The sequence below is a fragment of the Falco peregrinus genome, chromosome 1 (genome assembly GCF_023634155.1).
Source record: "Falco peregrinus isolate bFalPer1 chromosome 1, bFalPer1.pri, whole genome shotgun sequence".
Lineage (NCBI taxonomy): Eukaryota > Metazoa > Chordata > Aves > Falconiformes > Falconidae > Falco > Falco peregrinus.
In genome coordinates, this window is record NC_073721.1 from 57917816 (window position 1) to 57935593 (window position 17778).

The 17778-nt window shown below is 44.1% G+C and overlaps 1 protein-coding gene across 1 annotated transcript in view; it reads left to right on the top strand.

Moving 5' to 3' along the window:
• Nucleotides 1–13645, top strand: part of LOC101920043 (cytosolic phospholipase A2 epsilon-like) — a 36662-nt gene extending 23017 nt beyond the window's left edge. Inside the window, exons 5-20 of the mRNA XM_027778513.2 lie at nt 384–424; nt 849–891; nt 1648–1711; nt 2291–2454; nt 2729–2821; nt 3354–3391; nt 4072–4207; nt 5643–5779; nt 6270–6492; nt 7054–7168; nt 7709–7846; nt 9743–9850; nt 10878–11072; nt 11478–11644; nt 12855–13041; nt 13262–13645. Coding sequence (XP_027634314.2) covers nt 384–424; nt 849–891; nt 1648–1711; nt 2291–2454; nt 2729–2821; nt 3354–3391; nt 4072–4207; nt 5643–5779; nt 6270–6492; nt 7054–7168; nt 7709–7846; nt 9743–9850; nt 10878–11072; nt 11478–11644; nt 12855–13041; nt 13262–13470 — 2058 coding nt within the window. The 3' untranslated portion in view covers nt 13471–13645. The remainder of the gene's footprint in view (nt 1–383; nt 425–848; nt 892–1647; nt 1712–2290; nt 2455–2728; nt 2822–3353; nt 3392–4071; nt 4208–5642; nt 5780–6269; nt 6493–7053; nt 7169–7708; nt 7847–9742; nt 9851–10877; nt 11073–11477; nt 11645–12854; nt 13042–13261) is intronic.
• Nucleotides 13646–17778: the final 4133 nt, after the last annotated feature.

Genomic DNA, 17778 nt, shown 5'->3' on the forward strand with positions numbered 1-17778 from the left:
TCAAAAGAATTGAGAATGCCCTCTGCTCTACAACAGTATCAGTCTTCTGATAATGTTACCTAGAAAAAAAACAAGGCTTTAAACAGTTTCAAGCCAACAGTTATTGCAGGCTTAGGACTGCAGATCGCCTGTGTGACTGCCTTACTCTGCTTCACCACCGAACAAAGCGCAGTCAACCTGGGGATTGGTGGTTAAAGAGGCAGGGGGAACATTTTCCAAAATCACTCTTAAGTCAATTGCTTTCACTCGTCTGAGCAAACCCTAGAGCAGGAGGGAAATTCGATTTGAAGACCTGTTTCAGGAGCCAGAATAATCATTGACAACCATAGCTAGTGGGAAACAAAAATTAATTCAAATGCTTATAATAAATAAATCTTTTACAGACACAAGAGACACTGGAGGTGGAGTTTGCATCAGAGAGCATGTGAGTAAAACCGACATGGGACCAAGGAACTGTCCTTAGCAAAAGCAAGCAGTCAAACACACACTAGCATTTAGCATAGTATAGTTTAAAATGCACAGCATCACAGCAACAGCTGGTGTTTATCAAGTTAGTTGCATATTACCTAAAACTCTGTGTTTCTTATCTACCAAGAATCATCTTGGATACTAATTTGTCCCATTATTTGCTGGACAAGGGAGAAGGTTAACAGGAACTGCACCCACTGTGCCTATGACTGCTATTGTTTACCAATATCATTAAAAAAATAAGGAAGACACATTTCAGATGTCTCCCAAAATTAAAAATCAGTGACATGTTTGAGACTATGCTGGGCATTAAGGAACATATTTAAGGATGTACTTAGGTCGTATTAGTTCTGATAGCATTTTTTTTCTCTCTCTTTCAGTCCAGTCCCTCCTGAAAAGCTGGTCACTAATGGTGTATTAGTGGTAATTTTAAACTGTTTCTCTTCTATGTTCATTTTCACACTAGTGATGGGAGCGGTAAATCCGGCAGATGCCCCAGTACCTCACTGCAGGCAGGGCTGGAGGGGAGAGAGAGGGGGGTTGGACGCTGACAGCCGCCCTGTTACACTGCTCCCTGCAGGAGGGTGTGTTAGGAAAGGGTGAGTATAGTCCCTGGGGGTACCCAGAGACCTGTCCACCAGCAGCAGCTTGCAGCAAGCCTTTTGGTGAAGTCGGAGGTGCTTTCATTGACTTACTGCCTCTGTGTTGTGCCCTCAGGGGACTTCCCTTGGGACCCCCTCATGACCATCCTGGCTCTCCCACCTCCATAGGATGATGCGGAAGTTGCTTTCTTGACTGTCCCTAGCTCACTGTTTGGAGGAGTTAGCACCTGGCTGTTCAGCTGCACCACAGCAAGGGCAGCCCTGGATTTGGCCAACCCAATCAGCCTGCCCTTGGCTGGCTCCAGCACCCTCCCATTCCTGCCCCTGTTACTTCCCCTCCCTTAGCAGTCCCGTCCCCACGGACAGACCACAGCACACAGCTATTTTTCTTTCAGCTGAAAGAATCTTGGCATATTTTCAGAGTGCCAAGGTCTTTCTCTTGACAGCCTATCAAACACAGGGCAGACAGTCTTCCAGACCCCAGGGACCCACGTAGCCAGAGACAGGCAGCAGTGAAGTGACTCAGATGTGGCATGTTATATATGCTTAATTTGCTTCTCATTCATCCCTGCTACAGTCTCGTGAAATTTCCTGCTTGGAAGTCCTGGTGGGCAAGAGACAGATGAAGAAAGAACCTTCAGGTTAGACCTTAAATTAGAAATAAAAAAACTTATTTTACAGTAAACTGAAAATTTCTCTCTCTCTCTTTTTTTTTTCCTTTTTTTTTTTTTTTTTTTTTTGTCATTTTCTTATCCGGCAATGTTGTTCTTATAATTAGAGCACAGGAACTAGATGGTTAGGAGTATATACGGGATCATAGACCCAACAACTATAGTGTGTCTGTGCTAACTAACTATAAAAACTGGACTTTGAAGTTAAAGTAAATGATTAGAGTAATAACGAATCATATTAGTGCTGTAAAGTAGAAGTAAATACATATTTCTATCTCAGTAATATAATTTTTGCCCGATTTGGCTGTATGTCTGAGTTCTTAAAACAGCTTCTGGTGTTTTATAAGCTCTTTGCTTTCTTTTTCTTTCTTCTTTTTTTGTTTGTTTTCTTTTTTGTCTTTTCCTTCTTCCTGGATAAATAGAGTCTGGGAGCTTTTAAGCGTTGTTGAATGTTTTATATATAAAAATGACTTCTGAATGACCATTTAATGTTCTGTTTCTGAGATCATAGTCATTAACTTCTCTGTGTGCTTTTCACATCTTTTTTAGAAAAAGACTTACTGTTTTCAGTGAAGGGATCCTACGAAGAGAGCCAGACCCTGTTCCTGGGCTCTTCCCGGCAGCCTGTGGGGCCCCTGGACTTCCATTACATCAAGTACAGCCTGTCAGAGCTACGCGTGGCTCTAGTGGAGAAGAAATCTCTTTTCTGCTCGGTATGTGATTGTCTGCTTGCGTAAGCACAATAAACTCATGGTTTCCCATACCTGACTGAGGCAAATGAAGAGAATTTGTATTTTTAATTAAAAGTCATATTTTGTGATCTTCTGCTCGGGAAGAGCACTGTGTGCCGTAAGGCACCTAAATATTAGATGCCAATTTGGAAGCTGCTGAATGGTGACCCCACTTGAAAAAATAAGTTGGAGACAGTGATTTTTTTTTTTGTGATGTATACATTAATTATTGTTCTACATTATAATTATATTTCAGTGTACCTCAGGTGAAGAGAAAAAAGACTGCCCTGCATCCCTCACTATTCCTCTGGATTCACTTCCCTTCAAGGAGAAAGTAACAGTAGCAGAGGTGATTGATACCAACTTTTTAGGATAAATGTGAAGCTATGGACCAAAGATCAGTGGTCCAGTGATCAATGGGCAGGTGTTAATTAGATCAGTGAAGTGGGGGGTTAGATACGTAATTGCTAGTGCCTTTACATTCCTAACAGAGATGGTTATGGATCGGTACATTTTCATATGAACCAAGCAGAATCAAAAATGACAGCCAAATATTTGACAGAGGGGTTTCTGTGACTGATGACTTTTAGCTGGGGGACTAATGCAGGTCAAAGCAAATGCAAATGACGAGGCAAGATGGGGCACACTGGCAGAGCTGATGCTGGTTTTTGCTGTATCCTACTCTTTGTATCTTTGGTATAAAATGATTTAAAGAAAATAAAGTGGAGATGGAGAAGTTTAAAAATTGTATGGATTTTCTGATTGTAATGGCTTTGTGGCTCCAACATGGCTCTTAGAAAAAGTGAGGGGCTTAGATGCTGACTGAACGGTAAGGACATGAAACCACCTCCAGTGCTTATATTGTATTTTTTTTTTTCTAGGATGAAACAGTCAATTTACAGGTGAAGTCAAATGACTGGTAAGAAATTCTGTCTTTCGGGTTTTGTGGTTGTGAAAAAAAGATGCTGCCCAGTTTTTTTGCCTTCTTACCTTTTTCTGCAACTAAGGAAGACAGTATTTAGTTGGTGACAATGTTTACCCCTATTTTCCCCATGTTAGTTACCCATGTCCAGAAGGTGAACGTTGTTAACTCTGCTGGGCAAAATTTCCTGTTATGCTACTATGCAAGAGTTATGCAAGTTTGGATGGGGAGAATAATCTCTTCTGGCTGAAAAATCCATGGAGCTATGAGTTTAGAAAAATACGTGTTTACAACTCACTTTCCTTACCTGTAAAGAATCCAGACTATCTATATATTATTTATTTATCTGTATTTATAAACCCTGGAGGTCTTCAGGCAACAAATTCTAGGTATTCCCTTTATAGTATCTATATATGGATTGCAGTATTTATGTTAGACACTTCTTGAAAAATCAGCATAGCAACAAATACTTCTTTTTTTTTCTGTAAGACTTTACAACTCTTTAACTTTCTCAGCTGTTTCTCTACCTTGTCTGTACCATCTGTGGTGTGCTTTTGTGGGGCCACAATAGCAGCTTTTCTAAGCCTAGTATTAGACTTTGCAACTTGTAAGTACAGGTCTAGACATTAATTATAAATGATCACACACATCCTGTTTAACCCTGGACTTTGTTTGAGGTCAAGAAACTTAGATGTTCGTTTGGAGTTTGATCTGTGTATGCAGGAGAAAATTTTCCTACAGAAACGAAGGAAGTTTGTGGCTTCTGCTCTGAAAAAAGCACTTCATTTAGAGCAAGACCTACAAGACCATGAGGTATGGGGAGCACCACAGGGACTGGACCATGCTGTCTAACAGGAATGTGTTATGCTTGTAGCCGTTTGCATTATTGTTCCTTAACCAGCCCTACTGTATTCAGTGCCGAATGTAGAGTGTCTTTAGATGAAATGGTGTGAGAGCATGGGTGGTACTAAAGCCACTTGCTACGTTTGCTCAGAAAACAGAATGCCATAAATCAGCATTTCTTCCCTGCCTTCTTTCTTTTTCATCTGTAAATTACAGACCTGGATAGTTCTGCTGTCTTAGCTGAGCATTCAACCCAAGGCCCCATATGGTGTTTTATATTACCAGGTTTTGGAGGGGGGAAAACCTAACAGTTAGTGATACATAACACTGACTGATGGGAATGTTTCTTATCACAGACTCTATCCTCTGGTGCTTATCGTCTCAGCTGCATTGTCACTCAAACAGCACACAGACATTCAACATTTGTCTCTTAGCTGTCTGAGCGAGTTAGGATTTGTATTTGTATGTGTCCATGCTGGCATGGGGATGGTGGGTACTTTAGGGAGGGAACATGGTCTGTGATCAAGCACTTCAGAAATGGAGAAGTTTCCGTTTTGAGAGGGTTTTTTTACCTGTGCTTTTCCCTTTGTCCAGGACAGCTGGACCAAAGGCATACTAAATGTTACACAACAGAATGGCTTTGGATCCTATAAATTACGTCCCCGCTTACAAACTGATCACATCAGTATATTGTTTAGGGGAAGTACTTCTAACTACTAATCTCAGACTTTTGAACAAGATAATTTTTCTTATAGGCAGGTAAACCCAAATCAGAATACTTTGCTTTGACCTGAAATGCTTGATTTGATTCAGGTTGCTGCTGAGTATTTTCCTTGATGCAGTTGTCTGGAAATGTGTATTGGAAGTGTCATTAGACTCATCTTCTCTCAGTGGGTTCCTTGGAGGGATTTGTCTTCCTGTAACAGTTTAGATTTCCATGCAATTAGGTTTTGTGGTTCTTCACTGCAATTATATACTCTAGGTACGTTATAGGAAATGTAATCTAGTCGTTATACTTGACTTACAAGAGAGGATGAGTTCTGCTTGTTCTCAGAGTAGAGCTCTCCTGAGATGATGTTCCACTAAAGAAAATGCAGTCTAATATTGAAATGCCTTAAACCAGCAAGTTTTTAGCTGTTTTGGTAAGCCAGCATATAACAATTCAGAATCAAATTGATTGATTTTGATAAAAGTTGTCAAAATTAGGTAATGACAGAAACTTTTAGTTTCATTATTATTTTGCTGTGCAAAATACCAGGTTTTCATCTTTTTCTCCCCTTCTTGGGGAACTGGTGAAATGTTGGAATTTCCTGTGGGACAGAAGTGCTGCAGTTTACTCGGGTCTGATCACATGTGCTGGTAAACTAGGTTGTTGCTTACCAGTGCTGTGTTGATGTTCAAACAGGTGCCAGTTGTAGCAGTCATGACAACAGGTGGTGGCACCCGGGCACTGACATCTCTGTTAGGCAACCTGTTGGGTCTTCAGAAGCTGGATCTCTTAGATGCTATTTCGTACATCACTGGGTCATCTGGTTCCACATGGTAAGGAGATCCTGAGCGAAGACATAATTTGCCACCGTTATCATCTGCTGTGTGAGACTCCTGTAAGAGAAACTTACTCTCTTGGTTTTGGTAAAGGTGTACTACTGCAGTCTTGAGCTTTTTTATTGCTGTATTAGGAAAACATGGCCTGAGCCAGCATGTGGTCTAGGCACTGCTTGCGGAGACTGACATTTTCCTTGACCCCTAGCTTCATCTCTAGGATCTTTCCTAGTGAGTGACCCTCACGTGAATCACAGCCTTGTGCATACACCTACAGGACACAGAGGGGTGTTTTGCAAGTCCTCAGGTTTCAGTAGTGATTTGAGGGGTCTTCTGAATCGAAAAATCTTTTCCCTTCAATAATAAACTGAGCCCAAACAGTGTTTTTAATGAACTTCACCTAGTTCATTTGATGTGATCCTTAAATCCAAGTCTAAAAAGTGAAAGCCTCTCAAGCATATGACAACGTACTTCCTTTCTTTTTTCCCAGGACCTTGTCACATTTGTATCAGAATGCTGACTGGTCACACAAGGATCTCTCCAGACCAATTGGTGAAGTCCGCAGACATATGACCAAGTGCAAGCTAAGCTGCTTCTCCCTGGAGAGTCTGAAGTACTATCACAAGGAGCTAAAACTGCGGAAGCAAGAGGGATACCAGATTTCTAGTGTTGATTTTTGGGGGCTTCTACTGGAAAAAGCATTAAGTGATGGGGTAGCGTGTCTATGCTTTCCCTAACAGCTACTGAATACTGTTGTGTGGAAAATGAAGCTCCAGTGACAGATGCTAGCTTGAGAGCATTCCAACATTATCCAGCAGATGATTTCTGCTGACTGACAAAGGGGATTTGTCCCCACATATCTCTCAACACGTTAGTGGCCAAGGGATATTCTGTAGAGCAGAAAACCTACGTCTCCTTCCTACCAGTACGAGCATCTGAGCACCTAACAGTAGAGTCCTGCTCTTGGTTTCTTTTGCTCTTTTCCTCCCTTTGAGAACTTAAATAATTCAGGTAAAGTGGATGCATTTACTGGGAAGAATGAGAGACCGTTGTACCAGTGTCCTACAGCTCACCTGTAGTTAAACAAGCTTATGTGGATGTGCAAATGTTTAGATCACTCCTTAGCTAAAAAAAAATGTCTGGGCACAAAATGAGTGGAGAGAATAAGAAAATGGAGATGGAAACAGTTGTGTACTTTGCTGTAATCTGGCAAGCCCATACACTATGCCAAGAAGGTCCCTTGGTTTTGCTCTTTGTTTCTGGTCGCTTCACAGAAAAACAACCACAGACTCTCAGATGAGCGACAGGCATTGAGTCAGGGTCAGAATCCCTTACCTATCTACATGATCCTCAACATCAAGGAAGACTACAGCCTTTCAGAGTTCAAAGGTGATGGCAAAACTGAGCTGTATCTCAACTTGGTTGGTGTTCAAACGGTCTGCATTCTCAGTTACTGCATGTCCTGCAACCCCTTGCGCTGCTGAACCATGGCATTCATAAACAGTTCCTTTTCCTCCTTAACTTCCTCTTCCATTTCTAGACTTTGTGCCTAGGCTCCGGGAGGAACCCATCTTCTGTGGGGCAGGAGAAATCTGGGGGAGGTGCTTAAGGACAGCCAAGGTACTGATAAGTCAAAGCCTTAGCTCCACATGTGGGGTAACTTAGGCTGACCCTTTTTGGTACAAACTTTGCTTATGTCCTGTCTGGAGAGACTTGTTGGAAGTTCTGAAGGGAACAAGTTTGGGAAACATTACTGAGTGGGTGGCTGAAACTGGCTGAATGATAATGCCTTACCCCGAGGAACGCCAGCCTGTGGTCACAAGGCTGACAGGGCTTCTCCTGCACCTGCTTCCTTATCAGTTCAGAGTCCTTTCTGCAGGGAGGCAGGGATAGGATTGAGATTTAAAAGTTCATTTTGTGCCTCTGCAGAGTGGGTAGAGTTCACCCCTTATGAGGTCGGGTTCTTAAAATACGGCGCCTTCATTCGTGCAGAGGATTTTGGCAGCAAGTTCTTCATGGGTCGGCTGATGAAGAAGCTCCCTGAATCTCGCATCTGTTTTATGAAAGGTGATATGCTCCCCTGCAAAAGTCTGAATTGCATACAAATGGACTTTATTTTTCATATAACACAGATCCTGCATATTGCAGCCAGTGCCCTGCAAATCCAGAACCTTGAGATGCTGGAGAGCACACTGAAGAAGAGATCCCTTCATGCTTTCCATTTTCTTGTGTTTTCCCATTAAGCACTCTGTGCTGACTGCCAGAGGTAGGAGGTAGGCTACAGAGCTAGGTGGGACTGCAGAGCCGCCTTCTGGGAAGGTCGTGCCTCCTTTCCAGTTTTGCAAGGACAGTGGTGTGGTGTGTTTGCACCGAGGTGGCTGGGCAGCGAGCACACCCAGCATGTCCAGTCTGGGCTAAGCTCCGCCTCAGCACCCCAGTTGGGCTGGCGACCCCACAGCCGTGGCCTGTCTTCAGACCGTGTCGAGTCGAGGGTTAAAGCAAGGTTGCCACCTACTGACACAGCGTGTAATGCCCTCCTGGGTGGCGATTAACGCGTGCTAGTAGTTACTGTGTGAGTAGTTAAGGACAAAAACAAGGTGTAGTTTGCAGGGGGAGGTAAGGCCTTTGGAAAGAGCAGTGGCTAGAGGAAAAGACTGGATGAGCTTGTGGAGGTACGAGGCCCTCAGGTTTCCAGGAGAAAGGCTGGGGTGTGTAAGAGCTCGTCTGCTATTTTCAGCTCTGTCAGCCTAGTAAAAGATCCCGTCTGTCCTCGTAGTTCTTACTTCAGCGAATACAGGCACCGTGAAAATTCAGTGCAAGAGATGAGGGAAACATTTCTATGTAATTAGGACCAAGCTCTGGGGGACAGCAGCGTCAAATGCACGAGCAGTGTGTAGCTCCTGGAGCTCAGGGAGCTGGAAGGGTTATGGAGCAAGAAGGCACCAAGTGAAGACAGGAGAAGCGAGAGGAGTTGCCTTCTCACAGCCGGCCTAGACAGAAGCTCCTTGAGCTGCAGGGAGATGAGGTTGGGCTCACAGAAACCGGCCAGTAACTACCTGCAGATGAACCCTGGCTGCCAGCTAAGCGTAGAGCCAGAGAGCCCCTATCCGATTTCTTAATTATGTATTTCTAAGGTCTCTCAAGCATGTCCCATTCTTATGGGGAATTCCTGTGAAGCAGAAGACCCTTGGCTTCCTGTCCCACTTCACAAATGAGCCAAATTTAAAAGAGAATTATATTTCTGCTACTGATTTATGGAATACATAATTGTTGCATTGTGCACTTCGAATTATTGCATCCTCGGCGACATACGGCTTTTGCAAAGCTGTCACTGGTAGAGGTTGTCAAGGCAAAGCTCCGTGATTCCTTCTCTGGCACAGTCCCCCTCAGGGCCTGCGGCAGAGCTGTGGAGGAAGAAATGCTTTTCAAGATCCAAGAGGCTTTTGGAGATTTCTGCACTGAGGAGACATTTTTAGATGTTCTTTTGAAGTGGGAGGGCAAAAGTGGAAGAACTTGCTCTAGCTTACTGCTCTGCAGACTGTGCCAAACTGTGCTTTAACCACTTGAGTCTTGGTGGTTCAGGAGCAGCCTTCAAGCCTTTAGCTGACTATAAGTTTGTATACAACACAGATTGCAGACCAAAGCCTTATTTTATGGGAAACAGTGTGGTTTTGCTCTCTGATGACAGTTGCTTGTAGGACAGAAAATGTGGGTTTGCAGTGCACCAGCAGCAGCTGTCCATGACAGCGAGTTGCAGTGCCTGGGGCCTGGCGCAGCACTGAACACCGCTCAGGTCCCTCTTTGAGGACAGAATGTGAGTTGCTGCCAAAGAACTTCATACAGTTTTTGGTGAGAGTTTGGAAATGTTGAGGCTTTCAGAAAGCTGAAAGGTTATTTTTTAAAAAGGATATTTTCCATTAAAATGTCTCCAAATCAGTTTCCGTGTTCTCTACCATTGCACAGGCCTGTGGAGCAATGTCTTTTCCTACAACCTGCTGGATGCCTGGCATTCATCGGATCCTACGGAAAGGTGCTTACCGAGGTGTACCCAGCACAGGACGGTTGATGTTGGTTGGTTACGCTTCTGCTTCTACTTTACCCACTGTCTTGTGAATGTTTAAGTGAATGTTAACATTCAGGGGCATATAGTGTGAAGGCTTTTTAAATCTTAAAACTGAGGCCAGTGCTGCACTGCTCCCCTCCCCACACCCCGAGGTCTCATGTTGTCAGCTATATCTAATTAGGTTTCCTCTGAATTAATTCACAGCAATGTTATTTCCGTTAGTCTCCCTTGGACTGAATTTATGCAAGTGATGATTTGCCACCAACTATAAAACTACTGAGGTTTTTTAACAGATCATCTTTGCCAGGAGCCTTTCAGTGAACCTACATGTTGTAACAAATGTCTCGGTGCTGTGTTTTCTGTCTGCCTTGGCAGATGGTACTTTTCTTACATTGCTGTTGAAGGGTTGGATATATCAGTTATGGGGAACTCCATTTCAACTTTCTTAGATCTTGTTGCAAACCTGTGTTCTGCTTAGAGATGCTGGCTGTCCTTCCTGTGTTCAGATGTGGTTAGCGAGTTTGATTTATGGGCTTTCTCATCACTTTCTCCATGTAAGTGTTGCAGAACCCTGAGCTCAGTAAATGCCCGTGATAGAAAGTCATTGTCCCTGTTTTCCAATCACGTGAGGTGCCATTTAGCACAACTCTTTCTCTGCTCTTTTCTGAGCAGAGTATCTAAGTCTCCTGATGGCATTTTTTTTTTTTTTTAAAGCCAATTTGGACTGATTTTGAAATAAGCTGGTCCAGATTCTCAACCTAACCCGACCTTCAGACAGGGAATCCACCTATGACTTCTATCAAGCAGTAGATCACTTTTTCCTGTCCTAGGAAGTTTGTGGCCACTCTGTTTTTCATGGAATATGTTTTGCTGTAGATGGATTTTTGTTATTGTTCCTACTTTGACATTGATTTGATTGAATTTTGCCATGCCTTATTAAGTTCTTCTTTCCTGTAGCTAATAGCAGGTGCTTTTTGGTGTTTTAAGTACTGCAAAGAACTGTATCAGAACAACTTGTTCATCTCCTCTGTCCAGAAGGAGATGAGCCTTCCTCACCAGCCAGGAGCCATGAGTTGGAGACTTACTTAGTCACCCCTGAATGTGGCATCATGGGCATCATTCGGCAGGTCCTGACTGAGCGGGTGATGGTTTCAAAGTTCTACAACTTCCTGAAGGGATTTCAGATGCACAATGAATACCTTCAGAGCAAAAGCTTCTGTATATGGAAAGGTAAACATACCTGAATATTAATTTTTGTCCACTCAGGTGGTTCGTGTTTTCATCAGTGAAGGCAGAGGATGAGCAGGCTTTATTATTCACTTTGGAAAAAAAATTCAAGATAACTAGTTAAATTTCATCTATTCAAATCAGCTCCAAAAAGTCCCTTGATTCCAGGGAAGGCCAAGTATTGCTCATCAGGGATGGAATAAGAACAGTATGAGAAGTGAAGGAGCTCTTGTCTTCTTATCTTGGACAGGTTTGTCTTTTCTGTGTCAAGGCTGGGCTCCTATAGTGTGGCAGAGTCTTGTAAAGGAAGAGTAATGGGGAGACAAGGCATTTTTCACTCCCGTATTAGCCAAACAACAGATATATTACTTCTTCAGCAAACGACTCATCATAAGTATTTTCTTTTAGATACTGTACTAGAGAATTTCCCCAACCAGCTGACAGAAACTGCAGAGTTCATGTGCCTGGCAGACACGGCGGGATACATCGATATTAGCTACCCACCGCTTATGAGGCCAGAGAGGAAAGTGGATGTTGTCCTACACTTAAATTACTCTTCTGGATCGCAGACATTGGTGCAGTGACCACTCTATCTTCTTTGATAATAACTGCTGTCTTTTATCCCTTTTAGCCTTCTTTAACTCCTAAGGAGTCAGAATAATTTTATGTAGAAGAAACTGGTTCTGGGAGAAAAGGATTCTTGGTGTACAGCTCCCATTCTGTAGATGCCTAGGTCTGTCACTGATGCTGGTATACCATGGCAGATCCCCTAAGGAGAACAGAAGTAGTACCAGTTTTCTATATCCTTTATTGTAATTTCTAAATCCTTTATTGTAATTAACCCTCTGATAGGTAAATACTATCTCTTAGACCTGTGTGCTCCTGGGATCTCAGTACTGCTGTCAACACTATTCTCCATATGGAGTGTTTCTCTGGAAACAGTACCACCACTGGTGAACTTGTTTTGTTTGTCTTGTGGTAGCCATCTAAAGATATCCACATACAGTTGAATTAGAAGTAATTTGTCCATTTGTCTTTAGAACAGTAACTGGATTTTTTTTTTCTAAATTGTGGAGCAGAATTGTCCTTTGATGCCTTATCTGCTGTTTCAAATACCAGCTAATAACCTGGTCTATAATTCCTGTTACTAGATATGGATAAGACAGAAGTTCCTGAAGACTAGAATTTTTGTATTTGCCACAGATTCAGGAACAAAAATCCTATTTTCAGAATGACTTACACACCCGTGAGCTTAAATTAACATTTCAGTCAGGACAGTGTTTGCTCCCAGATGCCTACATCACTTTTCACAACCATCTTAAGGCATCTGAGACAGAGGCTTTAAAATATTTCATGCCAAGTCAACCAAATGTTTGTACCTTTGTGAATCCATGTTTTAAAATGGTACCATTTCAGATTCCTGTCTGTTCTGCTCATTTCTGGGTTTTCTCCAGTAAGGGGCTTGTTTCTGTGTCCTAGGAGGCTAGGCTGCCCTCACCCACAGCCATGAACATCTTATTTGTGTTTCAGATAAAGGTGGAGGAGGAGGAGGAGGAGGAGGTAGGACAACAGTCAGGAGTGCAAGTTGGAGGCTGGGTCCTGAACTGTTGTTCTGTTAATAACTAGTACTTAATACCTTGTGCACAAGACAGGCCAGAAGAAACACTGACAGGGAACACTGTTCCTGGATCTTTGTGAAGACCTTTTGGTAGATGTGTTGTGTGTTGGGAAAAGCTGGGGGGTGGCAGAATCTCTGATCTTTTTTTTTTTTCTGCCTGAATGCAGCCTTTGGAAGAAGCCTCCAAGTACTTCCTAAAGCAGGGAATCCCATTTCCCAAAATCCACCTGAGTGAAGAAGAAAAGAAAAATCTAAAGGAGTGCTACATCTTCGAAGACACGGAGACCCCAGAGGCACCGACAGTGGTGTTTTTCCCACTGGTGAATGACACCTTCAGAAAATACAAAGAGCCTGGTAAGCCATGGGACAGAGACGGTTGTCCCACCACCTGGTCACCCTTTGGCTGTGTCAGGATGGGAGACGTGGTCTAGCATGGTCCCCTCCCTCCCTGCTGTGGCTCCCACGGGAGAGAAATGCGAGTGCCCGGCTAGCGAGGAGCAATGCTATGCTGTGCCTGGAGATCAGGATGCAGGGTCACAGCTACACCCCATTGTCACCTTTCTTTGTTTATCAGGTGTGGAGCGCAGCCCTGCTGAGATGGTGCAGGGCAACGTGGACGTTTCCAGCATCTTTTCCCCATACTGCTTAAACAGCTTTACCTACACAGAGGAAGAGTTTGACAAGCTGGTAGAACTGACCAGCTACAACATACAGAACAACAAACATCTGATCCTTCAGGCTTTGAATTCAGCCATAGAGCAGAAACGACAGCACAGAAAATAAACACTGACCTGAGTTTCAGAAAGATACCAGTATTGTTTTTCTTTTTCCCTGCAGAAGAATCAAGACCTGTTTGTGAATGCGCATGATGGACTGGGGAAAGTACAAAGGCTTGTTTTGGCCTGTGGTTCCACTCCACCATGTGGTGATCCTAGATAAACTGTTCAAATAAAATCATTATTAGTCTCATGCTTTATTTATGTGGGTTTTCACTGCTGGTGAACATCTTTTTCATGTTCATACATGTATGTGCAGTAAATCAAAGGTTACAAAGTATGGAGCTTACTGACAAGTTTTTTAAATGCATGAATGTGGGACAGCAATACAAATTCTTTTAAAATTTACCACTCTAGAAGTTACATGTGAAGACAAATGAGCTACGGATATTTAATTTATTCCACATCTAGTGCAATAGAAAAAGACATAATAAATGTGGACAATTCAAAAGAAAAAGAGGAAACTATTTTCATACAGTGTCAGCAAGAAATATTGTTAGAAATAACATGCAAAATTAAACATAAAAGATACTGAAAATCTGAGATTTCACATGGAAAATACAAATTTTCTATACTTCTGAATTTACAGGTTTTGTTACATGAGCAATATTTAGGTTGGGAGAATCCTTTGGAAGTGACTGTTTCAGAGCCTGTTGTGCATTGGGATCAGCTTTTCTGGTGTGTGCCAAAGTACCTAACCCCCAGGGTTGTGCTTTCCGCTGAACACTCACGGTATTTAGAGGATCCAGGTCAGCGTCTGCATCCAATTAATTTCAACAGGTTTAGTAGTATTTCTTTTTACTATAGGATGGGATGCTGTGATTAAAAACATCAAACAACCGAAAGAGATTCAGATTTTGTTGTGAAAAGGCAAGCTAAGTGCTTTACACTGATATTCACAGGTAATTCATGGGTAGCTGCATGGCTTTGTCAGTCCTTGACTGTATACAGGCAACACAGGATGTGACTACTATAAATAGCGCAAGGCAATTTGTTGAAACTGCTTATCTTTGAGATAAAGACTAAAAAAATTATTTGCTTTATGGAGGATTTAAATAATGCAAATACTCCGTAAACCTGTTCCATTACAACAAGGATACTAATCTAAAAAAAAAGATACAATGCTTCAGAGGCAGTATGAGCTGCCCCTAATTAATTCAGATTTCGATGAAATGCAGTAACTTGTCTGTGCTGAAGTAACATGTATTGGCAAACACAGAGCTATGGATAATGAAATGTAGCCTGGATTCAAAACAAAACACAAACCTCTAAAAGGCTGAAAATTTCTCTTCCCTTATGCTGTCATCACCTGTTTGTCTCCCCTCCTTCAAGCATTCCTTTATGCCCAGCCTTCCTCTAACCTTTGCCTCCTTTAGCCTCCCACGCTCACCTCAGAGGACCTCAGCAGCACCACCACACACATACCCCCGGGATGGCGTGCCCTTGCCCCAGCTGCTTTTCCCATCCCTTGCACCTCCATCCAATTTGCAGCCCTGGTTCCAACCTCTGGCGTGCTGAAATGGCTGTTTACTGGCTGTTTACCAAGGGCTCCTGGCTTTGTGATCTCTGCTGGTGAGTCACGCAGTCCCTTCGGCATTGCCTCTCTTCTGCCCCAGCTCTAACTCCCTCTTGGGTCCCTGTTTATCATTATGGCAAACCCACTTGGGGTGACACATGCGTGTGCCACCTCTCCCACCTGCCCCTGTTCCACCTGGGGTTTGGGGCATCTTGAAGAGCTGCCAGGGTAGTTCCCGCCCCTGCCACCCAAGTCTTTTGATGACACTAAATTTCAAGAACCCTGCCTCTCTCTCCCCATCCCTGCCTTTAACTATACCCCTTTGCTTCCCTTGCTGCCTTTTTGTTTGTGGCTTTGACTGGGGAAGGCCCATTTATCCCCAGCGCACTGAGGCATGCTAAGCTGTACCTGCCAGGGGCTAAGCCTGCCCCACCCCCCGCCACAGCTCCTGGTGATGCTCACAGTGTGGGTGAAGCTCTTGGGCAAGAAATGGGTCTCCTTGTCAGTTCTGCCCTTGCACCCTCAAACACCCATGGCTTTCTTATGTCAGATACACCCACCGCCAGCGCAGTCCCACAGTGAGGTCCTTGCTGTTACATCATGAATACCCAAATGTCCCACCTGGCTGTAGACCCTGGCAAAGGTCCGGCTTAGTCCTCCACCCAGCCATGGTTCTCCGGGGCACTGGGGGCCTTCACCCAGCGACGTATACCAACCCCACAGGTAACGCTCTTGAGTCGAGGGGGAGGACACCAGTCCCTCCACACCAGCCGTCCTGTCTCCGGGTACCTGCCCCTCCACTCTCTTGCCTCCCACTCAGGCACCACGCCGGGTCTGTTAGCAGAGGTGCTTGGTTTGTGACTTAGGGGGTGGGTTAGTTTGTTGGGCTCAGCTTGCTTTTTCTCGTTACATTTATTAACTGATTGCACAAGACACTTGCAGAAGAACCCCGGTGGCCAGCTCTTTGCAGGCCAGCACGGAGGCTGTGCATGGCTTTGTCTGACGGTATTTTTTGTTCTTGTCCCGCCGCTGATGGGGTATGTTTCTGCATTTTTTGTTCTGGCCCAGCTGCTGATGAGGTATGTTTCCACACTCAGCCTCTGGGCTGTACTGAGGCATTCAAAGAATGCAGGTAACAGCTGCAGATGTGGCCATTTAAAAGCCCTTTTGGTTTTGCAGGTTGGGAGTGTCCCTTTTTACAGGAAACAGGAGTAATTTCTTGGAATTATCCCTTCAAGGGAGGAAACTAACTAGCAGGGGAGAAGCACTGACAAAATCCGTGCCCATGCTGTACCACAGTGTTAGCACCGACAGGAGTCAGCATGCGATTTTTTCCTAAATGTTTTAAAAGACAGAACTGTTGGTAGCCGTGGCAATAGGAACTGCACGCGCTAACACGCTGACCTCCTTAATTGTAATTAATATGTTCTGCATCTTCCCTGTGTCTGGGTTTTCCTCCTTACCCAGTCATTATCTGTAGGTAAGTGAAGGGATTAGCATCCAATTGCACCTTTTCCCCAGCCCTTCCGATTATCACAAAGGTACAGGAGACCTGGGCAGCTCACTGAGGTAAGTCAGCCCACAGGAACCTAAGGAAAGCAGCAGTGGGATTTTCAACCGCTCAGGCACGTGAGTGCTCTGACAGTCCTGTTGGGTGAGTGCCACTGAGGAACCAGAAGCTAATGGGATGGTTAGCAGCAGCATTTCACGCTGTTCTGCAGCCCCAAGAGTGATCAAATGAAAGATTATTGCCAGCAGTCTGAGGGAAGCAAGCTATTTGTTTGTGGGACTACAGGTTGCACCACATGAATGACAGGAAGCATTTCTGCCACAGCAGATACAGGAGACTGTGGGTGGCAGAGCAGAACTCCCTTCTGAGAAACCCCTTGCCAAAACCTGTTCACATGCAAAGCTCTGCTGTGTATGTGCAGCATCCCACCACCTTCCTAGAGTGATAACACTGCCGAGGGGGCTATTGGGGCCTCATTTCCAGCAGGGCTGGTCTCCTCATGCCCATCATGGTACGCTGGCCAACAGGTGCCCATGGGTGAGAGCTGTGTGTCTTTCTGGCCGTTGAAATGTTGTACCTTTGAACTCCTCCTGAGAGTCTGTCCCTTGCAGGGTTCCCACTGAAGCCCAGCACAGTGGCAGTGTTCCCCAGCACTCCTCCCACCCCTCCAGCCCCTCATGTCAAAACTCTAGCATGTCTTGTCATGTCTCCAGTTTCTTCCTCCTTGGGTCCCAAGGTCTCCTTTGCATTCCCTTCAACCCACTGCTGCTTACCCCCTTTTCTCTGTGCAGCTGTGTGTCTCACTCAGATGTCACGGCCTGATCCCAGCTGCCCTAATGCTTGTAGTATTCGTGCTTGTTCCAAATACGGCCAAATTTCCACCACTCAGACTTGAGGCTTCTGGAGGTACCACTGCAGTATGGAGGAGACGTGCGCCAAAGGGGAAAGATTAAGAAAACAGATGGTATAAAAAGCAAAGGAGGGAGAAGGGGAGAAGGAAGAAAAAAATTTTAATACCCTAATAAAAGGGAATTATAGCTATGTGGTATTGAGATGGGCAAAGGAAGGAAACGGATATTCTGGAAAGCCAGGAAGTCAATAAGAAAGAAAGGATGGCAGGAAATGGAAACAAGAAAAGAAAGGAAATCAGGAACAAAAAGGTGGTGGAGACAGACGTTTTAAATGGAGATATAGGTATATCCCTTCTCCAGCTTCTTCAAAGCAGTCTTGACGGGCTGGTCCATTAAAAAGAACAGCAACTAAAAAACCCTATTCCAGAAAACGTGATG